At 37.2% G+C, this 24,293-nt stretch overlaps 3 protein-coding genes across 3 annotated transcripts; 1 reads left to right on the top strand and 2 right to left on the bottom strand.

The window, feature by feature from the left end:
* Window positions 1-4,923: 4,923 nt before the first annotated feature.
* On the bottom strand, window positions 4,924-9,908 carry LOC118043204 (uncharacterized). The gene is made up of 4 exons (XM_035051080.2): window positions 9,316-9,908; window positions 8,165-8,650; window positions 5,624-6,133; window positions 4,924-5,329 (listed from the first exon to the last, which is right to left on the bottom strand). Exons 1-4 carry the CDS (start codon window positions 9,799-9,801, stop codon window positions 5,246-5,248), a joined length of 1,566 nt encoding a protein of 521 aa, XP_034906971.1. The 5' UTR covers window positions 9,802-9,908; the 3' UTR covers window positions 4,924-5,245.
* An 8,947-nt stretch (window positions 9,909-18,855) lies between these two features.
* LOC118043203 (uncharacterized) lies at window positions 18,856-22,391 on the top strand. The gene is made up of 5 exons (XM_035051079.2): window positions 18,856-19,151; window positions 19,236-19,380; window positions 19,668-19,825; window positions 20,676-20,760; window positions 20,849-22,391. The coding sequence occupies exons 1-5, from the start codon at window positions 19,051-19,053 to the stop codon at window positions 22,064-22,066; spliced, it is 1,707 nt and encodes a 568-aa protein (XP_034906970.1). The 5' UTR covers window positions 18,856-19,050; the 3' UTR covers window positions 22,067-22,391.
* A 65-nt stretch (window positions 22,392-22,456) lies between these two features.
* Window positions 22,457-23,328, bottom strand: LOC118043202 (non-classical arabinogalactan protein 30). Its single transcript, XM_035051078.2, has one exon. It carries the CDS (start codon window positions 23,272-23,274, stop codon window positions 22,735-22,737), a length of 540 nt encoding a protein of 179 aa, XP_034906969.1. The 5' UTR covers window positions 23,275-23,328; the 3' UTR covers window positions 22,457-22,734.
* Window positions 23,329-24,293: the final 965 nt, after the last annotated feature.

Below are 24,293 nucleotides of genomic sequence, written 5' to 3'. Positions count from 1 at the left end.
TAGAAGTGTTATTCGTGTTTTTTTCTGCTTTTATTTTTGTGAGGTTATCTCAATCTTATATTCATGATCGTGAGATTAAAAAGTTAACTTAGTTTGAGTTGTTTTTTTTTTTTTTTTTTTTTGTTTTTCACTCTTTAATATTAATTTTTTTAATAATTAAATTTAATTGATTTTTTACTGAGTTAGCTTAGTATCACGAACAATAGTAGCATATTTAATGCGCTAAAAAAATACTTATCGGAACCCTGCTCCCATGTGATATCAGCATATTCATTTCAACCGAACCAATTGCTTTGGCCGACTTGATTCAGGAGATAAAGACAAAACTTACTTACTCCGAAGGTTTGAAGTTCAAGTTTAACTACTAGCTTTTTTTTTTGTGGAAAAATATAGCATATCCATATCTATTTAATTCATTTGCAAAAATAATTTAAATTTCATTCTTTACATAAATATGATAAAAGTCCCTCTAGATACATGGATGTGAAAGCATGATATTTTGGATATGGATCCCCTCATATTCTTTTATCGTAACTTTCAATTATAAACCCAATGATCTTGATCAGACAAGAAAAATAAAACAATAAAAAAGCTAACTTCTTATTTTTATGGTATTCTAAATCATATCCATTTAATTTAAAAACATGATGTTGAGAGGATATATGTACATTAAAAAAATTGAATCATCGTACTGGGTCCGGTGATTGTGGGTTATCGGGGAATCATCATGTATATATAAGAGCCTTGATATTAGTATTAATAATTAATTATTAGCGATATATATGAAAAAACTTAGACCCGATGTCAGATATGGATTTGGCGTGGGAGTTAGTTTAGGGAAATAATAAAATCATGATTCGGAAATGAGTATCAAATTAAGTTAAATTCCCAATAAAAAATATTTGGATTAATAAATAACTAGTTAGACAAAGCTAGGAACCTTTGTATCAAGAAACTCGAGCAATGCTGGGTAGCTGACAAAGAAAAATTCCATCGGACGTGCTCCATCACGACCTTATGGTTCTGGCATGGGCCAGCATTTGAAAACTGAAGATATATATATATATATATATATATATATATAGACTAGATCAGTAGGGGAAAAGAACAAATAAGACCCAACTAGACTAGAGCTATCAAGTCTAGAAGCATGGTAACTTTTAACGAAAGCCTTGACTTCCTTGCCTTCATCCAAGATTAAATGCCATGGACCACGCGAATATTAAAAGAGGAGAAGAGAAAATAATCTCAGAAGCAAATAAATAAATAGATATAATTAGCAAAATGATTAGCAAAAACATATAAAAAAAATAATTTGAAGTAAAAAAATTAATTTAAGATAGGATTTAAATATTTGTGTGGTCCATATTTTCAAAAAGATTAGTAACACGAACTTTATTAATTTTAAAAAATAATATTAACATATTAAAACAATTTAAAAATATAAAAAATAATTTAAAAAAAAAAATTCAAAAATTCAAAATAATATTACACCGCTGCTCGCTCTAAATACTTATTACGCAGCAGTTTAACTCCTTCAATGTTTCATTTAAGGATTCCAGTTGATAGTCCAATATTCAAACAGAAAAATTACAGTAAAATCTCAAACTAAGATTTATAATTAAGCCTTCGTGCCAAGCAGTGTGCATGCCAAGATCCCGAGCCTTCCTCCAATTTTCAATTTAATGATCGAGCTACAAATCAAGCAGCAATAACTTTTCGATGTTAACAAATCTCAAGTAAAAAACAATGTATAAAAAAATTGTTGGCCCGTATATGTATTTGCTGTCCTAAAATTAAAATGTCAATGTACATGTATAACGTCCATATTACATTTGAAGTCAAGAAGTTAAAAAAAAAAAACACTAACACCCTTATAGAAAACAATCATTAATCCATTACCAAACAGACAAAGAAGGAAACAAATCATTAATCAAATACTTTAATCTGTTTTTGGGTCAGTTAAAGTCCGAATTATATAGATTTATGATTATTTTTTTTCCTAATTCATGCCTAAAGATCATTGTGGTTTTATAATTAACTCGATGTTCAATAAAATTGCCACACGCACAATTTAATTTCAGCTTTCGACATGGAAAGTAAGGTAGCATATAGTAATATTTCTGCATGAAACCTAATATTCCATCCTCGTGTGCTCTCACTACATTTATGGGCTATACATATAAACGTAATCAAATCTCAGCATGACATGTAACCACTAACTAAAGCTTTTTTCTACTTTCTTTAGCTAAAAACTACTCATCATCACGAGGATCTTGAGAGAAATCAAAGCCGTCCAAGAAATTAATGGTTTCTCCTGGCAAAATCACCCTTTGACATAGGTAGCTGGTATTAAATTAAATATTATTGGGCGTGGGGTGTGACTGCAAATGCTAATTGAGAACGTCTTTGAATGGAAAAAAGAACTTCAAATTAATCCATCCATGGTCTTACAATGGTTGGACTTGGAGGACACTAACTGAGCTGGTGCACATTTGACAAAATTTGCTGCACGAGTGAGTCAATTCAACTCGTGATTTAAGTGGGAAAAGGGTTAATTTGAGTTTAGTCAATCAACTTAGTTAATTAATTTTGTATAATTGGTTTAGTCTCATTTAATTTACTTGATGCATTTTATCACCTTCAGTCAATTAAATGCCTCGTTATTAGTTTAAAAGCAATTATGCGCTACTATGTTTTTGTCTCTTCCTTCCAAGCAGTTCCTGGAAAACAGAAGACATCAAATTGCTAGTTAAGAACAATCCGTTTTTTTAGGATCAATTGTCAGATTATGATTCAATCTTTTAATTTACTCTTCACCCTCTTGTTTTATACGTGAAGATCACTTCTCTCAGCAATGGTACTACTACAAGCTGGTTTTCCTGTGAAAACTATTAAAATAAGACTAGAAATGGGAGAGGTCTGAGAGATGCGGCATCAAACACCTAATCTAGGAAGTCAACTCCCAACAAGACCTTTGTTTTCCTTCTTTTTAACCACTCTTTCTTTAATCTACTTTTATCTTGTGCATGAGAATACGTGAACCTATTAATGCGGATCTACCATCCTTTGAGAATGAGCATGTCTGTCCTTTTCCTGGCTCCATAAATTTAGTTTTTTATGCTGCACCCACTTACATTTAACACTGCCATGATCATTATCACCATGTAGAATCCATGCATGCCATGCATGCTGCATGTCGACCACATTCAACTTCAGCTGATCCATTCTAGTTTCTCATTTATGAAATAACAACTGGTGTTCACTTAATCATTAATTAAGTTTTTGGTATGTGTGGAAAAAGATTGACTTCACGAGTATCACGTCACTAGCCCTATAATTGGTCTATGATCAGCCCATTAACACCATCTGATTGATCATGGCGGTCGAGACAAAAAAAAAAAAAAAAAAAAAAAAGGGTCAATTTTAGCTAGAAGCTGTTCTTGGCGTTGTGAAATGGGAAACGCTTTGAATTATTAATTAACATTGCGTGTTTGATTATTCAAGAGAAAATGCTGCCGCCGAGTAATTAATTGATTGCGTTGCCTTCACATCGGAAACGTATGCATGGAATGAAAGGAAATTTATACCTCTGAACATTGATTTGCAATATTTGCAGCTTCTGCTAATTGATATCAAAGGTGTGTTTTGTCTCCTTTTCAAGCATTTTGTCCACCACGGCAATGAGCGTGACAAATTACCCGTCATTTGTATTTCCCTAGCAAATACAGGCTAGTTGCATGAGACTCATGGCTGCAATTTGCAATACTCATGAACTAGCTTGCTTTTCTTCTGCAAGTACCGTGCCACATTGTCAGGTACATTAAGGAAACGCACGCAAAAGCAGCCTCCACTTGGTTTTCCCTGGAGAACGGGAGAAAAAACAGACCTTTATTAGTCGATTAAGCTGTAATTAACTTGAGACAGGTAAAACGATATTTTTACTAATTGTTATAGATAGGCCCCGCTCGAGAAAAACCTTTTTTTTTTTTTTTTTTGGATGGATATTCGGAGGGGGATTGGCAGTCTTTTCTTTTCCAGGAAACAAGCGAGAGTATATTTGGAATCCAGCGAGGATCATTAATTTTGCCAATGGTCTCATGAAATTAGGTCTTGCTTCTTGACTTGGCAGAACCTATTTAGAGCTGGCTTCCTCTAGGTGTATTTGATTGACGGCGAAAATGCTGGCTCCAGTTCAAAGACCCGGTAGCTTCATAGTCCAATCTTGACAGATTAATTAGATTCAGTCTCCTTTGTGGGGACCGTGCGGAATTGATTAGCCAGCTATAGACCCACCACGGTCTGACGCTAATTGACTACCATTTCTCCTTTTTGACTGCCAAAATCAGATACACTAATCTTGACAAGTAAACATTGGAGAACCTTCCCATCTGAGCCCTAAGATAACCTATAACTCATATTTTTTACCTTCCGTTGACCAATTATCATATGCAATTAACGATAACCTCAGATGACCTTGAATGAATCCACCTTAACAGAGAAAATAAAATAGGAGGAGATAAGAGGTTAAAAGCATTCGGCTAGCTATATAGATATATTTTTATTCTGAAAGCTGCTATTGCACTCCATCGGAAGTGATAATTTCCTCTTTTTTCTTCAGCTTAATATCAAATACTAGAGCATCGAGGTTCTTGGATAGAATAATACCATTAAAACACGGCTTTCAAGAGGTTGTGAAGAGGTAGGAGACTATTCACCATTCGGGCCAACAAAAAGAAAGCCCAGCTTAAAATGGACACAGTCCTTCCTCTCACAATGGCGGGCGGCGTTCTGATCAGGGTACCTCGTGGGCTGCTCTTTCACTGGAAGCTTTCTGCCTTCTGCACTCTCGAGAGTCCGCTTTCCGAATACCATCCGGGCTAGCCCGGCTACCCGCATGTTTATAATTTTACATCAACAGAAGGCCCGGATAAAAATCTAAACACTCACATTATAATGACAAACAGGATAATCAGATCCTCTGCAAAATCATGTCTGAAATTGGAACGCTCAAAGGTTTCAAGGAACACCTTGAAACATTTGGCCTAGGTCACTGTTTCGTTTTCATCATATTATTCCTCTCTTTTTGTGCACCGTAAAATTCCGCACTGACTTTGCACGATCAAAGTTACATTTGAAACAAAGAATGAAGGCTGTCTAATGTGAGATTTTCTTTGCAGTGTCAAAAGCATATAAAAGAGAAAAAAAGAAACTCAACCACCTGGCATGGAAGACTCTGAGTACGCTATGAGGGAGAAGCAAAGCTGACACGGAACCCTGACTTGCCACAGTCCTCACCAAATTTCTTCAAGATGTAGCAATAATTCAACTGGCAACAAAATCAAGCTCATTAGAAACGAAATTCCTAGCCAGGGTCTTGTAGAAAAAGAAAAATTAAAACAGGCGATAACAACACAATTTTCATGCTATGCTGTATGAAACTCGTGCAACAGTACACCATGTTATTTGATGTGATAGCTTTCACGTTTTCCTGACAATTAAATTTTTTGATGTTGAACCACCCGCTGTTTCAATAGGATTGCGCTCTACAACTACAATTATACAGCCCATAAAACTTCTATTTCTTAGTTACAAAACGGGGGCCAAAAAACAGATTACTGACCTCCATTCGGAAGAGATTTGTAGGAATAACAACTCCAACTCCTACAGAGCTACGAAATGATTCTGTGAACTTCCGTAAATAAAAATTCCGGTACGCATTTTCAGTTAGTTTTTCAACATTCCCAGCAGATGCAAAAAAGTGTCCATGGATTCCTTTTGCACTTAACCACTTTGATGGAAAATCAAAAGAAAAATCTGCAAACACAGCAACAGCAAGATCTCCTCCAAGATGATCCCTTCCAGAATCAGTGTTCTCATTGGCTGGGTTACTCTGAAATTGCCTTCGAGGCTCAGTAGGGCCCAGACCTCTTGTCCTAAACCCCCATAATGATGTCGGGCCACCCAAAGTGCAAACTGGAGATAGGTTGCCACCAAGGAAGAATCTTTCTGGCAGTGGTGAAGGCATGCTTGAAAATCCAGATCCCCATGGAAAAACAACACCAGCAGATATCCCCAAGTTCAGTGCAGAACGGTAAAATCCAAGAGGTATAGCACAGCGAAGATCGAGCTCCTGTTTTAAGTAAGAACAGAATGGAAAATCCACGAGAGAAATAAAAATGTAAGCAATGGAGTTGGAACAAAAAAAAGGCATCTCATATTTTAATCAGGTATCCAATAGCTCAACATGGTCAACATAGTAGGCATAAAATAGACCAATTTGTTTTAAAAAAGAGCCTGTAGAAAATACAGCCGCGTGCATGTGTAACCACGATTCCAGTATGATATATTAATGAGAAATAGCTTGTTGTCCAAAAATACACCTCAATAAACACGAGACACAAAATATTTTCAAGTAACATACAATAACAAATAATCTTTGCTCCATCAACTAGTCAACCAACATAGGTTGAGGAGCCAAGCCTTGTGCATGAATTTGAAATGATGAAAACTACAAGTTAGCTTTCAAGTTCAGGACAAACAAATTAAAAGGTCAGTTTTTGTATGCAAATCTATTTTATTCCCCAATCTAAATTATTCAAGATTGGCATTCTAAGAAAGGTAGACATGAAAGGATGATTGCAGCTTAAAATTTTTCAACCCTGGATAATCTTTAACTCTTTGATCTGTATCTTTTTCTACTTCTTTCATGGAAAAGAAAATTGAGAGAAATCGGATCTTCATTCTCCAAAACGACAACAGTTCAATTCTTAGACTTTTTTTTTGTATAAATATATTTTCCTATTTACTGAATTGGATCCCAATTCCCAATTTATATGATTTAGGAGAATTTGGAAGTAATCTTTTACTTTACATGATGGTGAACCACAACTGAACAGTTAGTGTATATACTGTATTTACTCTCTGCATAGAACCTGCATTGGCAGCCACTGGTGGATCTAGTAACTTGATTTAGTGGGAGCAATATAAATATACCTATAACCAGGAGGAAAAAAGATACCTATATTAAAAAAAAAAATTGCATGGTTTATACACTATCTAATTATTGAAAAGAAAAGGAAATTTACTTAAAAAATATCTATAAATCATTAGCAAACTTGCCCCTCAAGCAAATATAGTATAAGAATGAGAACAGCGATATGATAGGTTCTTTTTTCTTCAACAAAGAAGCTAGTAGTAGCATAAGTTTTCATTACAACTCTCATAAAAAGTGGCATGCAACTTCTTGTCATTGTTTTCTTAACTAGAAAAAAAGAAGAAGAAGAATAAGGTGGGCATGTAGCTTGTCATTTGAAAGTAATGCATTTCAAGTTTTGGTACCTAAGTTCCATGACTGTCCAATTAGGCATGGAGTTGTCCAAGTGGGGGCAATGTTAACCAGTGAACGGGTCAATATTAACTGCTCTAGAATTGTTGCCTACTTATCTAAAGACTCGACTATTTCAGTGGGGGATAGTTGACTCCACTATCCACGGACTGCATCTGCCACAGTTACCAGCAAGACAACTATTGATTATCATTAAAGGAGTTTGACTTGACCCAGAGAAAGCTAAGGCCTTGTACTTGGATCTGTTAGCATGAAAAAATTGAAATCACAGATTTGTTTGCTTCTCCTGGAAAATGCAAAGCCAACCCCAACAAAAAGCTCAAAGAACGCCTCATAAACATAGCTTGCATTAAAATACAACAGATGGCCATCATTTTCAATGCCAAAATCATGAATGAGAAAGTTTCAGAAATTCAGGGAGAAAAGTTTATAAAGTTGTGAGTTATTGTTAACAAATAAGAAAATTACAAGCTGTCCATAACTGTGAGGAATAACAAGCGGCCAACAGAGCTTTTCCAGTAAATAAAAGGCTGGCATGAGAGAAAAACAAGTGTACATTTCAGTATGATCTCATCTCACAGAATTGAGATTCAAAACACCATATAGACATTTATTTTCTATTTGGTAAAAGAAAACTGTCTGTAAAAACAGATGACACATGGATAGATGGCGAGGCATAAGCAATTAAGGCAGTCAGAGCAATCCTGTATACGGCCAAAAAGTTGCAGCAAAGAGAGGAAACAATAATGCTTGAAAGAACTGAATAGAAGAGCTACAAGGAAAACCAGAAGATCAAACATGAAATGAGTATCTAACCTGGCGCAAAAATCGTAAGCTACGACTATCAGGGGCAAGACCACCAATTTGGGTAGTAGAAACAAAAGCAAATCCATGTGTTGGCCTCAGAGGTGAATTTCTCCTGTCAATCTTAAATGTGTACTTCAAAGATGAAAGTAAACCATGACCAAGCTGCCTCCTTACTGAACTTGAAGCCATTCGTGATGGATCTGTCAAGGTACGCCATGCAAGATTGTACACAAAGTCATGGTTCCGGGTTGAGAATAATCCAAGAGATAGCCCCAGTGATCGTTCTTTGAAAGAGGAAAACTTAAGGCAGTCTTGAGATTGCAGGAATAATCGTGCTGTTACCGGGGTCACAAGTCCTTTGAATCTTGGCAAAAACACGCCAGCACTTACCTCTGCCTTGCGGTCACAATCATATGCCAGAGCACCATCCCAAAGATCCCCATAACCAAACATGTTTTTGTACTTGAGTGTACCCTCCAACGATGATGATGAAGCCTACAAAACCAACTTAAAATTTCAGAAACCCCTTAGTTTCTGTTGAATCTTGAGAAATTGAATTATAGTGTAAAAATGTGAATCAAACTCAGCGTGTAAGAACAGATTTTATAATTATGCAAACGTGGAGTATTTGAGCTGTCTAAATGCCCCAATGAATTAGAACTTTAAACATGTGTACCATCAACCACCTTACTCTAAACATACCTGATTCCATGCTCATAATCACTAATATGGTTGTAGAATGACACAAACTAGTTAGGCCGTTAAAATTCTCTCTCCATTTCCACTATTTTTCAGCAACCAAACTTGGCACTGAATCACAATTCCAAAAAAATACAAACAAAATTCACAAGTGCTGTTTTGTTAGTACCTAGATGGTAGATAATGCGCATCAAAGCACCAAATTAAACAAGCAAACTCTATAAATGCAATTCCACTCTTCCACTGTTCCCATTTTCCCGTTAAACACAAGCACCTCATTATTCAGTCATCAAATGCTCACTGAATCAACAAGCTCTAAATATCCCAAATTTCTATCAAATTCACTCGCAGTCACTAAAGCAAAGGCACAAGAAATTGAAAGAAGCAGATTACGGCACTATTCAATTAACCAAAACACCGCCAATTCCAACTAGAAAAAAAATAATAATCAAAATTTATACCTCGCCTTTGTTGAAAACACCAATTTCACCCAAGAGAGGGCTCCGGGTTTCTACAACATCGACAATCACATTAGCAGTGCCAGGCAACTCCGGTGGGCCCGAATCAAGCGTGATCTTTACCGAATCAAAAATCTCAAGCGCTTGTAACCTAAAATTCACTTCACTCGAAGCCGCAAACAGCTCTTGAATAGTAGACGCATCTTTAAGCGACGCCGTTACTGCTTCAATCAAATAGTCTTTAGTTTTCGTGTTCCCTTTGATTACCACATCGTGGACGCGAATTGGGACTGATTCGTGTTGTATCCGGCTAAAGAAATTCTGAAAACGGTTTCGGAGCTTTGCCTTTTGGGATTCGAGGTCTTTGTCCTCTTCCTCTTCCTCGCCCTCGTCTTCGATGTCGTCGTTTTGTTCGCCTTCTTCTTCTTCTTCGTCATTGTTATGGTTTCGTACGACAGGGTCGGACAAGTCGTCTTCGGGTTTTGCCATAGTGAGAGAGTCGAGTGAGGCGAGGAGGGAGACGGGGCGATGTTTTAGGTGTAAAGGAGTGACGGTGCCTTGGACGACTAGTAGTGTGTGTGTACCTGGTTAGCGCGTCACTCAAATTTTACTTTACTGCGTTTATTTACTTTTTACTTTTGCCGTTTATTGTGTTGAACATTGTAATTTTTCTTGGCCCGAGATTGTAGTGTTCTACAACGTTTATATGCACCGTTCTCTTCAACTTCTTCTCTTATGCTCTCTTACAGATTTAAAAACCACTCTTCTCAATTGTTGCTTCCTCTCTAAGCTTCACCACTCCAGATCTAAAAACCACTGTTTTTGCCTCCCTCTTGAATTCAACATCAAACCCATGATTTCAACATCGTTAGCTAATGCTGATGTAGGAGGAGCCTTTTTATTATAAGGTGAATTGGTTTATACATTGAGTTTTTTGTTGTTGAATGTGGGGGTGAGTTGGTTAATCAGACAAAATATTGATTCAATATTGCGAGTGCTGTTGTAGGAGGAGCCTTTTTTTAGCATCGCAAGTTTTCGTCTTTGGAGTCCAGTAATGATGTTGAGAAAAACCCTTTATTCCTTTTGTGAGAATTTTTGTGAGGAGGTAACATTGGCGAGATGTGATCACATAATCAGCTTTAGGTGATTTTATGCAAAAAGCTATTTTTTTTTTTTTTTTTTGCACAAATAAAATTTTTGTGGATGTCGATTTGAAATTTGATAACATGGAACTCGATGATTTATAGGTTTGCCCTAAATGAAAGAGGTGGAGAAGTTCTTCAATTATTTGATGAGATGATTGAAGAAGGGTTAAGCCTGATAGTTTTGTTGGGGTTCTTTTTGCTTGTAGTCATGCTGCTTTGGTTGATAAAGGGCTGAAATATTTTGCCCCAATGAATGACGTGTATGACATTAAACCAGGAATGGAGCTCTGCAATTGCATGATGTATCTTTTAGGTCATCCTGGTTTGCTAGAAGAAGCAGAAATATTGATAGAGAATGCAGATTGCAGAGATGACCCATCTCTCGGGACGGTTCTTCTTAGTGCTTGTACAGCAAGTCCACAATCTGCTATTGCAGAGCGCATTGCAAAGAAAGCTTTGCAATTAAAGCTATGTCTATTTAGCTAATGTCTATGCCCTATGGAGTAGTTGGCCGATGAGATAATGCACTTAAAATTCAGAATTTAATGACGAAAAGAGGTGTTGGCAGTCGAGACTTTACAGTAATATTTGTTAATATCTTGATGGCAGTCTCAAGTGAAAAGAATCTTCTGTGAAATCATCTAAACAATTTTCAAGGCTGAAGAAAAGCTTGAAGTTCTCAAGATATCTAGAATCACAGAAGACATACAAGTTCAAAAATCAAGAGTGACGAAAACAGAAGCAGACTACGGACACCGGTTTCTCAGCAACAGCCAAGGGCGGAGCCAGAAATTTTTTTTATCCTGGGCTACGAATAAATAAACATAAATTGTTTTTCAATATCCATTATTGAATAAACACTATGGTTTCAGACCTTTTGTTATTTATCACTTCACTAATAATGCATGAAAATTTTCGCATTATGAATCGAAAGATGAGCAAAGAAACCATACTCCATACCGATAGGAGTTAAGCATGTGGCAAAAAGATGTATTATGTGCGTGAATACTATGAAGTTTGATTGAGTATTTATTTATTTAATTTTATTAATATGTATTTTCGGGCCAGCTCACATGTACCTTGACTAATCTGACGGGTCCTAAAATTAACGACCATATAAACCTTCAGTGGTTTTGAAGTTTGTGGGACTCGAACTAGTGATCTTTAAAGAACAAACCTAGAGCCTGACCAATTAGGCTACACTCCTCATGGTTGATTGAGTATTTATTTGCTGCTATAAGATGGGGCTAAAGAGTAGAGAGCGTTTGGGAACACGGTGCAAACTGCGTTCCCCCAAAATTTAATTTTTTTTTTGCTAAAAATTAATTTTTTTTTGTATGTTTTGGATCATTTTGATGCATTGATTTAAAAAATAATTTTTAAAAAATTAAAAAAATATATCATTTTGATACACTTCGGCACGAAAAATACTTTAAAAAGCAACCGCAACAACACTTCCAAACTTATTTTTTTTAATTTTATTTTTTAAAATTAAATTTTTTAGTGTTTTCCTATGAATCAAATACATATAAATTGGGATATATAAAATGGGTTCTTTTTTTCCGAAATAGAAAATCCTAGAGATTTATTCAATGAGTAAGAAGAGAAATGAGATGCCAAAGGTTAAGAAGCCCAATGAAAAGGTACGAGGCTAATAAGAAATAATGCAAACGAGACTATTTACATATACGAATTTAAAAAAAAAATTAATAAAAAGACTATACTTGTAAGATGGGATATTACGTTTTTTTAGGATTTATTTTTCTACCTGGACGACAGCCCACCTCAGTCTTCTATGCTCCTCCACCCCTGGCAACAGCTATCCTTGACCATCAAATTTGGAAGGCTTCCAGTTATTCGGCATATGAGAAGATTTTCTCTCCTGTCAATGTCTTGGTTAAAATGAGAACTCGGAATGTTGTCTACACAGAATCTCCTGCAATGACATGGGAAGACACCAAGATTTTGTTCATGGGAACTTCTCAACCTAAACGAAAACTTCCTCTGCTGTCAAACCTCCTTTGTAATACAATCAACTTTAGGAATCAAACAATGACACCAAGTTATCTTCCATGTTTAATTCCTGGGAGTCATTATGACAACTAATTCGGATAAATTCCCTTCTTTTTGTCTTCGAGAGATACAATCAAATAAAAAAAAAGGTGTGAGATCTTTGCACTTATGAATAGATCTTTCAAACTTCATTTAATTTCGATAAATAGGAATGCATCTTTAGGAACTGATAAAGCTTGTGATCCCATTAGTATTTTGGAGATTTTCTTTACCTTCTGTTGCACATAATTTCTAATAATAACAAATTCTCATGTCGCTTGTTCAACTTTCTGAATGTTTTGGAGTTTGTACATTTCAGTTTTGGAGGCTCAAATTATATATGGCCGAGTCAGACCATGGCCATAAACAAAATTACTTTATTTTCATCCTTTCTTCTGTTTGTCCTTCGAAAATCTCTGCTGCAAAGTTCAAGCAAGACCTAGCAAATAAAAGCAGCCCTTGGGAGAGACCTTTATCATTGATGACCAGAATTTACGACCCCCAAAATTTGCAATGTTTGAATTGAATGCCTGGTGACATAAGACAACGCTTGAAAATATAAAAGCAACAAGGTCTGGTTCAACGCCTTTGTCCTGCATTTTCATGAATGTTTTCGAAGCTTTATCAATCTCCCTCGATGACCCATAAGCATACATTGCAACATGGTATTGAAAGTAAAGATCATAGTATTGAAAGTGATAATGTCTATTGCCACCCCAGATTTCAAAATTCCTAAAAAGACTTTTAGCTGCATCCTTAGGACACCCCGCCTACCTGTACAAATCGATCTAACATGTTATTCGTCGGCAAACCACATTTTCGGCATATCCATCCATCAAAGCCTCAATTCACCCCATCTCTTAGCTTTGCTCAATGCTCAATGCTCGAAGCACGATATTATAATGAATCACATTTGAAACATAATCTTTCTAGGACTTGAAAAACTCAAAAACCCTAACAACTCTCTTCCAATTCCTGTGTTCTTTGAAACCACAGCCTGTGCTTTTAGGACTCAAATTCTCACAAAAGGAATAATTGGTTTTCTCAACATCATTATCAGACTCCAAAGACAAAAAAAAAAAAAAAAAAACAAAACTTGTGAGGTTGAAAAAGGCTCCTGCTTCGGTAGTATTTTGGATGTTGGATCAATATTTTCTATAATAACCCAATTCACCCTCACATTTAACAACAAAAAATTCAATGCATAAATCAATGAACCTTGCAATAAAAAGCTCATCCCACAACAGCACTCGCATTGTTGATATCGTGGGAGAAATCATGGGCTTTGATGTTGAAGTCGAGAGGGAGGCAAAAGCAGTGGTTTTAGGATCTGGACTGTTGAAGCTGAGAGAGAGGTGTTGGGCGGAAATCCGGCGACCGGTGATGAACTGATCTTTGCTCAACAGAGGATAAGCACACTGAGACACAATATTTAATGTGGTTCGGCAAATCGCCTACATCCACGGGAGAGGTCCATTGTATTTAGAGATAGAGAAAGGATTACAATAAATACATGGAGGAGGATCTAATCACTCAACTCCCATCTCTCTTGCTACCTTGCAGCTATGGCAGCAGCCCTTCCTCTTCTCTTTCTCTTCACACTCACGTTATTCACAACTCTCACATCTTGCTCTCTAAGGTCATGCCTCTTTTATAGGCATCAATGGCAGCTCCTCTTGCTCCTTTGTCATCAATGGTGGCTGCCAAACTCTCTTTTATTCAACAAAGGTTGCTGCCAACTTCTTCTCTTCTTCAACAATGGTGGCTACCAAAGTCAATGGTTGTAGCCACCATTTGTTGCACATGAAATGGCAACATACCTAACAATCACCCCCTTTGCCATTCATGTGGGGCAATTGTCCGCTTACTTCTTCAGCACAAGCTTGCATCTTGCAGCTCTTCCAAGCTTACCATTCTGAGAGCGTCCGTGGCCAAGTTCACAGGTACTCGCCAAACCTTTCAATCACCAGAGTCACCAAAGTACACCCTTGCTCACACCAAAGGATCACTTCAACCAGATGGTTTCACACATCACATCTGAAGAGTGTTAACGCTTGTCTCTGGGAACACAACATTCCCCTTCGAGCGTATCAATCATGCTCGGTCCGGAATGATTCACCAAGCCTCACACCAAGGCTTACAACACCCCCTCAAACTGATATTCCCAAGTGCGACAGTCATTGAGTATTTCAATATGATCACAAGCCCACCACTCTTCCAAGAGTCTACTCATCCAGGAGTTGCGCCTGCCCTCTGTTCCACTGTAGGAACCACGCCTTACTTCTCCATGAGTCTCTCGCTCTTAGTCGTAAGAGTCCAGGTAGCTCTCCACCTTTAACCATGGGGGCAGCCCATTAAAGGTTGATCCATATCTATCTCCATACTCTGAGTATTACAATGCCATTACCGAGCTCACCACCTTGACAAGAGTCAACTCGTTCCCGAAACCTGCGCATGCCCTCTGCTCCTTCATAGCAGTCGCGTCTTAATGCTCCACAAGTCATCCACTTATTGTCCAAGGCAAATGTCTTCTAGCTCATTGATCTTTAGCATGGGGGCAATATCCATGAAAGTCAATCCTGCATTTGTCTTCATACTCATCATAGCCACTTCATTGGCTATCCATCTGTCCACTTATATCTAGTCATCACATCGGCTCTGGGGTTTTCTGAACTGGGCTCATATCATGGCCCACACACCTTCTTCTCGGGTGTCTCCGCTCATCGTCATGCGGCGGTCTGAACTGGGCTCATATCGTGGCCCTCACACCTTTCATCCAAGGTGTCTCCGCTCGTCGTGGAGCGGTCTCATCCTCCTTCATCGGGATGACTCCAGTGGCTCCAAGATTCTCTACCACCATGTGGACTTGGGAGAGATTACTGACACTGACTACATAGAAAGAGAAAGTTGCGGAATACTCCTCGCAATCCTTTACCTCGATTTCTATGTTTGGAGCTTCTACGTCTTTCTGCTTGACAGCTCCACCTACACCACCTCTCTTTGGTGTCTTCGCCTTTCATCATAGGCGGTTGCCTTTTATCACAGGTGTTTGCACCCCCTCAATTAGGTGCCTCTGCAACAGCTCTCTTTCCATCCTTGCATGCATTGAAAGGTCTTCGCCTGTTGTCTTCATCAAGAGCATAATAGACTTCTTGTTGTACAAACTTTAACAGTCTCTGCTCTGAGCTTCATCTGGAAACACTTCTTCTCCTTGCACCTGTTGTCTCATTACAGTACCTCGTTGGATCCCTCGGGTACTCTTGCACAATCTCCGTGTGCCCTCGTGCAATTTCTGCTCTCCAGATTTCTCCCTATTCCTTGCTTATGTTTGACAGCAGCTCATCCTGTCACAACACCTGTCCAAGTCAAAATAGGGTGCCAATCTTTATTCCCTTGTTGTATTTCTCTTCCATTATCAGGGTCTTCATCAATTCTCCCCTCGAGAAATCACAGTCACCGAATCTAGCTTCTTTGAAGAAATCACCACTCCATTAGATCCTTGATCATGCGGAACCCAACTGTTCCCCTTGTGCCGTCATCTTGCTAGTCTTCAACAGTTTCATAACAAACTGTCACATATACGAAAATAGTACCGTATGGATAATCCTTCCACTAAGCAAGTTCCCAGGAAAGATTGGAGGGGTCACAACGGTCCCGCTTAAAACCCAATCTCCTAGACAGAACTTCTTAGGCTATATCTATCCATCGTACTGTCTCTCCGTATATACAACCATTTGCTAGCTTTGTTGCAGCTTTCCTTTACAAGTGATCTGGAATATACAGGTTTAATACATGATTTCTCAATATCTAGCGAGACTACTAGTGCTTAGATTCGTCAAGATTGGTCTTCATTAATTTCCACTCTACACCTCAAATCGTCCACATCTCGGGTGTCCTGAGTGTCCAAATTTTGCCTTCCATCAAGGCATTAAATTTTCCCACTTAATAGTTCAGCACACATAATTGGGCAAATGTGTGTACCTTCTTCTTCTTCATCTCCATCGACCACCATGATGACCTTCAGATGCCTCCTGATCGGGCAATCTCTCTTCAATAATTCATCACTGCCATTTTCGATCTCGAATCTCAACGATCGGACCGTACCATTGCATCCGGAATGATCAAATTAGCTGGAAACATGTCTTGAATCGTCCAAATCGCACATCAGACGGCTAAGATTTAATCAAAACAATTCTGGCATGATCAACGGCTCAGATTCAATCTCAGATCCGGTTGCACGTAGGATAAGCTATACTGGATCCTATCCTCGGCTTGCGGCTCGGCTCAGTTCAGTTCCAATTCGGCTCGGCTCAACTCGGCTCGGCTCGCGGCTGATGACATGGCATGTGGGTCCCCCTATGCTGACATGGATGTTGATTAGTCAATTGCTTTTGCTGACTGTGTATGATGATGTCATCCTTGCATCATGCTGATGTCATGATACCGTCACTGTTCATGCATATTGTTCATAATGACACTGTTCATTTCTACTGTTCATATTGGTCGGGTCAGCTGGTCTTCGGGTCGGGTCAACTCATCCGGGTGAAGAAGACGCGTGGCATGCGTGGGGCGCGTCTGCGCGCGTGGGCAGACGCCTTGCCGGAGAGTGATGGAGAGTGCGGCCATGTCCGACGTCCGATTTTGACGCCGTTTTCACCAGTGGCTTCGTATCGTTCTCCTCTATACAGTGGGATGGTCAAAACACCATTTTGACAACTTTTATTTTTGAGCAAAAATCAAACACCACTTAAACCATATGCTCTGATACCAATTGTTGGGCGGAAATCAGGCGACCGGTGACGAACTGATCTTTGCTCAACGGAGGATAAGCACACTGAGACACAATATTTAATGTGGTTCGGCAAATCGCCTACATCCACGGGAGAGGTCCATTGTATTTAGAGATAGAGAAAGGATTACAATAAATACATGGAGGAGGATCTAATCACTCAACTCCCATCTCTCTTGCTACCTTGCAGCTGTATGGCAGCAGCCCTTCCTCTTCTCTTTCTCTTCACACTCACGTTATTCACAACTCTCACATCTTGCTCTCTAAGGTCATGCCTCTTTTATAGGCATCAATGGCAGCTCCTCTTGCTCCTTTGTCATCAATGGTGGCTGCCAAACTCTCTTTTATTCAACAAAGGTTGCTGCCAACTTCTTCTCTTCTTCAACAATGGTGGCTACCAAAGTCAATGGTTGTAGCCACCATTTGTTGCACATGAAATGGCAACATACCTAACAAGAGGAACAGTACATGTACTAAAAGGAAAAGATCTTTTACTGTAGAAATGGCACAAATGAATATTTTTTTATTTCTTTACCGGTGGTAAATATATATTTTTTACCTTTACACTTGATGATCATTTTACACTTAATTAATTAATTTATTATTATTATTATTATTATTAATTTTTTTAGTTTTTTTCTTTATATTTTTTAAATATTATTTTTTTATTTTTTACACTTTGAATATTTTTCACTTCATATACCCTATTTATATCATTTTTTTTTGTTTTTATAGTTATTCTTTTGTAACTTATTTTTTATATTTTTGTCTCTATATTTTTTTTTAAATATATTATATAAAGACTAATAAAATGATGTTTTAATATAAAATTTTAATAATATTTTATTTTTCTATTATGTTAAAACATGTTTTTATTAATATATTTAATTTTTATTATATTTTATTATAAGTAAGCATTGATTTTTTATTTGTAATAGTATTTGTTTCTAGTTATCAAAAATATAAATTAATAACATTTATATATTAATTCTTCAGTTTTAAAAAAATTATTTGATCTATACGTAGGTGAATCGAATAAACACATTAATATTTTTTATATATATTTATTGATTCAAAAGATTTTAAATTTATTTAATTAAATATATAAATAAATTTTTGAATTTATAATTAAAAATTTATTGTAAAAAAATATATTTAAAAAACTTTCATATTTTTTTTACCAAAATTAATTATCCAGCGGCAAAACACCGTCTGATAGCTAGTATAAACTTACAAAGTACATACTTCGATTTTATCATTATACCTCCAAATGAAAGATAAAAGCTGATTATTGGAGAATATATTACACGTGTATTGGAGAATATATTACACGTGTATTCACAAATTTATAATTAAAATTTTTATTGTAAAAAAATATATTTAAAAAACTTTCATATTTTTTTTACCAAAATTAATTATCCAGCGGCAAAACACCGTCTGATAGCTAGTATAAACTTACAAAGTACATACTTCGATTTTATCATTATACCTCTAAATGAAAGATAAAAGCTGGATTATTGGAGAATATATTACACGTGTATTCACAAAACACCCGGAAGACCAATCTTGTCAATCCAAGCATCACACACAAGTCAACCCAGATTCTTCCATGGAAGCGCTCATTTCACCCAAATTCAAAAACCACGAGCATCCTCCTCTTCTTCCCTATCTTTGCTTCCTTTACAACTTCTTCTGTCAACAAAACAAATCACCACCATTAATCAACTTTAATTCCAAATCAAACGGGAAAAAATGGAAACAAAAAACTCAACAACCCACAATGATCTCTTCTCTTCTTTAATATCAGACATCAAATCTTACTCAGGCAATGATCCTCTTCTCCCTTGGCTCCGGTACTCCTAATCTCTCTTTCTTTTCTTTGCCTTTTTAAATAATATTGCTGCTGTTGATCAAATTTTTTATCTGTTCTTAAACAGGGGGATTAATAAAATGAAGGATTGCCTGCCTCCGAATGCACTGAAACAAAAGCTGCCTCGTTTTCTGCAAAAATGCACGCAGAGTTTTGAATCTGATAGGCGTTACAGGAATGACCCGCGCTACCTTCGTGTCTGGTTACAGCTGGTAATTTCAAAACCCGTCTCTCTTTTTATTTTTTTTTGGGAACTGGGGGTTGTTGGGTTTTAGATTGGATTATCATGTTGATAAATCTGATTTTGACCACGGGCTGTGTAGTTTCTTTTCCAATTTTGTTTTTTCAGTTGTTGTTTGGTTTCTGAGTAAAATGGACAAACAGAAAAGAAAGTGAAATTTAAAATGTCTCTTAAAAAAGGAAAATAAAAGGGTATTGAATGCTAAAAAGATTAGTTGTATTTTATGGTTATTTGTTTATCTTGAATTGAATTGAGTAGATGGATTATGTGAGTGATCCAAGAGCGCTGTTGAGTACCATGGAAACGAATAGCATTGGAACGAAACGGTCATTATTCTACCAGGCTTACGCTCTTTATCACGAGAAGATGAAGAACTTTGAGGAGGCTGAGAACATGTACCGTTTAGGGGTGCAGAAGTAAGTGTACTGAATTTCAAAAAACATCTCAATATTTGAATGGAAGATGACCTTTGATGTTTATGATAACTGAATATTATCAGTAAATGCTTGCTTACAATACATTTGAACGAGCGTTACATGGCTTTTGCAATGCAACCTTTTGGAAAAATAAGGCCAATAGCAGTTCAGTGACTTCCTACTTCCTAGTTCTGCATATAGATAGTGGGCATGCTTTTTTATTAGCAATATGTTTTTTAGGTTCATTTTACTCTTACTGGCTGGCTTAAGGCCGAGAATTTTGAAAATTATGAGAAAGGAGTGGATCGTTTAAATAAATGATAAACCTGCTACTATGAGCTTTCGTAAAAGCCTCGTATACTTTTAAATTGGATTCTTAGCGACATTCACCTTTCATTTGATGCTGCTGGCTTGATTAAGCACTTGCATTGTTCTTATCTAAATGATAACAGAATGTAATTGGTTTACTTACTATTCGCATTCGGTTCACGTGGTTGGCTTCGCTTCTTGGATTCAAAGGGAATGCTAGAAGCTATATGTTGTTTTTTTTTTTACCTCCCTGGTCGATTCAAGCTACACGTCACTGTGAACTTGGGTGATAACGAAAACCTCATTCATTATTTGACCATCTACCTCTACCATGCAAAGATAATATATTATGACTGCTAATTTACTAGCTTTATTGCATCACAAAAAGAACATCAACTTGCCAAACAAATCATTTACTAACATAGTAGCTTCTGTATTTCGTTATGTTACATAACCCTTTGATAGTTTTGGATGGTATGTGATTTATTTTTTCGAAAAATGAACCTAAGCGATATTCACTATCTAAAATAATTTTGAACAGCCTTGCCGAGCCTGTTGATGAATTGCAGAAATCATACGAGCAATTCCTTCATCGTATGGAGAGACACAAGAAAAAGAACATCCAGGTATGCACATTTTTATTTTGGATGTTGAGCTTGCCTTCATTATTGGTAAAAGTCTTCTGTTATCTAACTTTTTACAGAGATCTTGCAGCGCCAGATAGGAAGAAGTGGCAGAAGACCTCTATCTTCCAGGAAGTCTGAAGAGAACAATGAGAATGTATACAGCATTGAGGATAGGCCTAAACAGATACCGGACAGGAGTTCTCAGAATGTGAAGCCAGTGAAGGAATCTAACCATGTTGGGGTTTCAGGAAATTCATCTGAAGTTGGCTTGGGCAGTGATCTGTCCAGGAAGAAGGAAAATGTGAAAAAGATTGGACAGAGATATGTATCCAAGCAGCAAAAGAATACAGGAGAGTCGGATGAAGCCAAGACGTGTCACAGTGATGATACAGTTGTGGTAAAGTTTGTAGACACTGCAATAGTTGGAAAGCAAGATGCAGAAGATGCCTGCCATCATGGACTGGTGGACCCTACAATAAATATGAAGGAAGCCATGAATGCCATCAATGGCATGTTTCGAGAACCTTTAGAGACCTCTCCAGTAAATAGATCACGCATAAGTCGACCAAAAGAAGAGTGTAGTTTGAACAATGGATTTGATGTATTTATTGATGAAAACTTGGACAGTGGAACTGATTCATCACTTCAAAAAGAAGAAGCGGGTATTTCCCTGATGGTGCATGGTAGAGCTCAAATCCCCCAGACTCACCAAGAACCATTCCAAATATTCATTGATGATGAAGAAAGCAATGAAAATGGCGACAGAACTTATGGTAATAAATTAGAGGAGAGTAAGACCCAGAATCTGGCAGAAGGTTCTTGCTCATCCATTTTACCTTCAAATGCTTTTGTCTTCCCAAGTCCGAAGGATCTTCCATCTGAAAGCTCTGATTATATGAATTCAGAGAGCTCACCTCGAATAAAACTTAGAGAGGATACAGTTGTTCACAGGTTCGTTGGGTCTACCATCTTAGATGAGCCGGCGGTGGAAAATGTTTGCCACCATGGATTAGTAGACCCTACAATTAACTTGAAGGAGGCTATGGATGACATTAATAACATGTTTGGGAAGCCAATAGATTTTATAAGAACCAAGAGACCAAAGAAGCAAGATAAAGCCCCTGTTAGGAAACAAGATCTTTGTGGGTTTACAATACTTCCTGATGATGATTCAGAGCATCTACAAGGACAGCCACCACCCAGGCCATCCAGAGCAAGCAACAGAGATTTGTTTGAGCCGACAGCGTTTACAAAAGAGGCAATGGATGACATAAATAAAATGTTTGGAAATCCATTGGACTTCTAGGAACAACTATTATTAGTGGCACGTAAGGTTTCACTTTGTAGCTTATTTATTGTGTTGTGATATACCACAACAATGCCCTTGTGCTTGAATTTGTAAAATTCTGACGATCTTGCTTCATGTTAAGATCTCTAAATGTGATGTAGTGTGTGCCTGCACTATCTTTATTCCAATCTCTGTTGCAGCTCATATTCATCTGTACCGTGCAGTGATCAGTTATACGTGTCCTTGTAATGTCTGCAAGTATAGCAAAGGCCCTAGACTCTGTGAAAGTTAACATGTAACACTTTATGCAAGGGAATTCAATTTATTGAAGAAATAGAACAAATATTGCCACCATTACTGGATGACAGCTATAATCAACAGAAGAGGGAACAAATCAAGCATAAGGACTAAAATGAAGATTGATCGTATTCATCTGAATCGTGCGGTGATCTGGGTTCTTAAAATGTTTGCAAATGCAGCCTAGAGAAAGAAATAACTAAACATCAACAATGTAATAGCTAAAATGTAACACTTCATGCAAAGGAAATTCAATTCGTTGAAGAAATAGAACAAATTGCCACCATTCCTGGATGACTGCTAAAACCAACAGAAGAGGGAACAAAACAGAATCAAAACCAAAACGAAGAGTGATCACGAACTAAGAGAAAAGTGGCAGGACAGTTATATCAGACATGAGATTCTGAAGTGCACTGAGCTGGACGGAAAGCCATGGGGCCTGCAGCATAGATCACAGCTTCATAGTGAGTTCCTCGCAGCACCTTGTTCTTGAATCTAAGTGGAGCGCCATAAAGTCCATAGTTAACATTGGAGAGGAGGCTACAGTTTGTAAGAGGAGATGAAACAAGCTTCGCATGGCAACCATGGAGGGGATGGTCCAAAACATTATTGCTCATCTTGAAGCCATCAAGATTTGCATAGAAGTAACCATACGCATCAGTTTCAAATGCCTTGTAGAAAGTGACTTGTTTATTGGAGTTTTTGCAAATAACACTGACTTTAGCTGAAGGGATTGGCTTAGCCCCCGTCAAAGACCATGATCCAGAATACTTACAACTTTGGCAATAGACCATGCCTTCAACCACCACATCGACCTTCTTCTCTATCGGCTTGGTTGGAGCAGTTTCATTATAGGCAGCTGTTGAAGGGAAGACTAATGGAAGGAGCAAGAGAGAGCAGATGACAATAGTGAGCTGGTTGCTTGCCATATTCTTGTGGTGGTTATTGCAGCTTAATTATTTGAGACTAAGCAGACAACAAAAGTGTTTTGTAGTTGTGTTAAGGTAGATTTGAAGAGGTCCGTATTTATAAGCTTTGGGAATTGGACGGTCCAAGATAATATTTGGTGTTTGAAGGTTTTGATTGACGTGAGGACTCGCAAGTTGCAGCATGTTAGCTGCCAACTTCCCTTGAAGCTTATGTTAACGTGAAGGCCACTTTCCTCCTCTTTCATTTACAAAAAACAAATAAAAAATACACCTTATTTTTTTTCCTGTTCCGTGAGAGAGATTTATGCAATGTCGTCCTTGTGTCTGAAGAGCATGGGGATCTATGTTTTTTTTTACCTCTATTTGCTTAAAAAACAGAATGCAACTATGGTTCGAATCCTAGACTTCTTGTTCGAACACGATGATTCTTGAGGATTCACCGGCCTGTCCATTTTTAACAAGTTCGATGTTCCTTCTATAAAGAGTAAACCTCAAATATATCATCAAGTATCGTTGAACTATTTTTTGTATCAATTTACTTTCAGATTATCTTAATTTCTCAGTTGAAGATTCTTATTAGAATCGCTTAAAAATGTTGTTTGTTCATAAAATAATGTGATCGCTTATAGAAAAGGTGTATAATTTGGATGAAAATATGGTTATAAAGCCTTAAAAATAGATAAAACGTGTTGATTAATTTTCTTTTGAAAGTTTAAGATTGAAATCGATGCAAAAAAATTATTAGTATGTAAGACTAAGACCACCTATCGATGAAATTTTTAATTTTACCATTCTATAAAATATGTTCAAAGGACTGTGGACTTAGGCTTATTGTTTATGGCTGTGCTGTAGAACGTGCGATCCATAAAGATTAATAATATATTTGTAATTCTAGAATGACAAATACATTCTCCTCTATCTTGTTTCTGTTTTTTTTTTTTTTTTTCCATTACTTTTTATCTTTTTAATGCATTTTGGGAAAGCTGAACATGAAAATATATCCTGGTTGTGGTCGCTGT

The sequence above is a fragment of the Populus alba genome, chromosome 10, assembly GCF_005239225.2.
Source record: "Populus alba chromosome 10, ASM523922v2, whole genome shotgun sequence".
Taxonomy (NCBI): domain Eukaryota; kingdom Viridiplantae; phylum Streptophyta; class Magnoliopsida; order Malpighiales; family Salicaceae; genus Populus; species Populus alba.
Note: the sequence above shows the minus strand (reverse complement) of the source record. Positions and strands in the feature narration are given on the sequence as shown.

Bases quoted from the DNA above. Each gene is read 5' to 3' on its own strand.
- LOC118043203 (XM_035051079.2), top strand. From the start codon at position 19,051: ATGGAAACAAAAAACTCAACAACCCACAATGATCTCTTCTCTTCTTTA. The intron at 19,152-19,235 runs GTACTCCTAATC...GTTCTTAAACAG, and splicing joins CCTCTTCTCCCTTGGCTCCG to GGGGATTAATAAAATGAAGG. The intron at 20,761-20,848 runs GTATGCACATTT...GAGATCTTGCAG, and splicing joins ACAAGAAAAAGAACATCCAG to CGCCAGATAGGAAGAAGTGG.
- LOC118043204 (XM_035051080.2), bottom strand. From the start codon at position 9,801: ATGGCAAAACCCGAAGACGACTTGTCCGACCCTGTCGTACGAAACCAT. The intron at 8,651-9,315 runs GTATAAATTTTG...TTGGTTTTGTAG, and splicing joins GTGTTTTCAACAAAGGCGAG to GCTTCATCATCATCGTTGGA. The intron at 6,134-8,164 runs GTTAGATACTCA...TACTTAAAACAG, and splicing joins GCTTACGATTTTTGCGCCAG to GAGCTCGATCTTCGCTGTGC.
- LOC118043202 (XM_035051078.2), bottom strand. From the start codon at position 23,274: ATGGCAAGCAACCAGCTCACTATTGTCATCTGCTCTCTCTTGCTCCTT.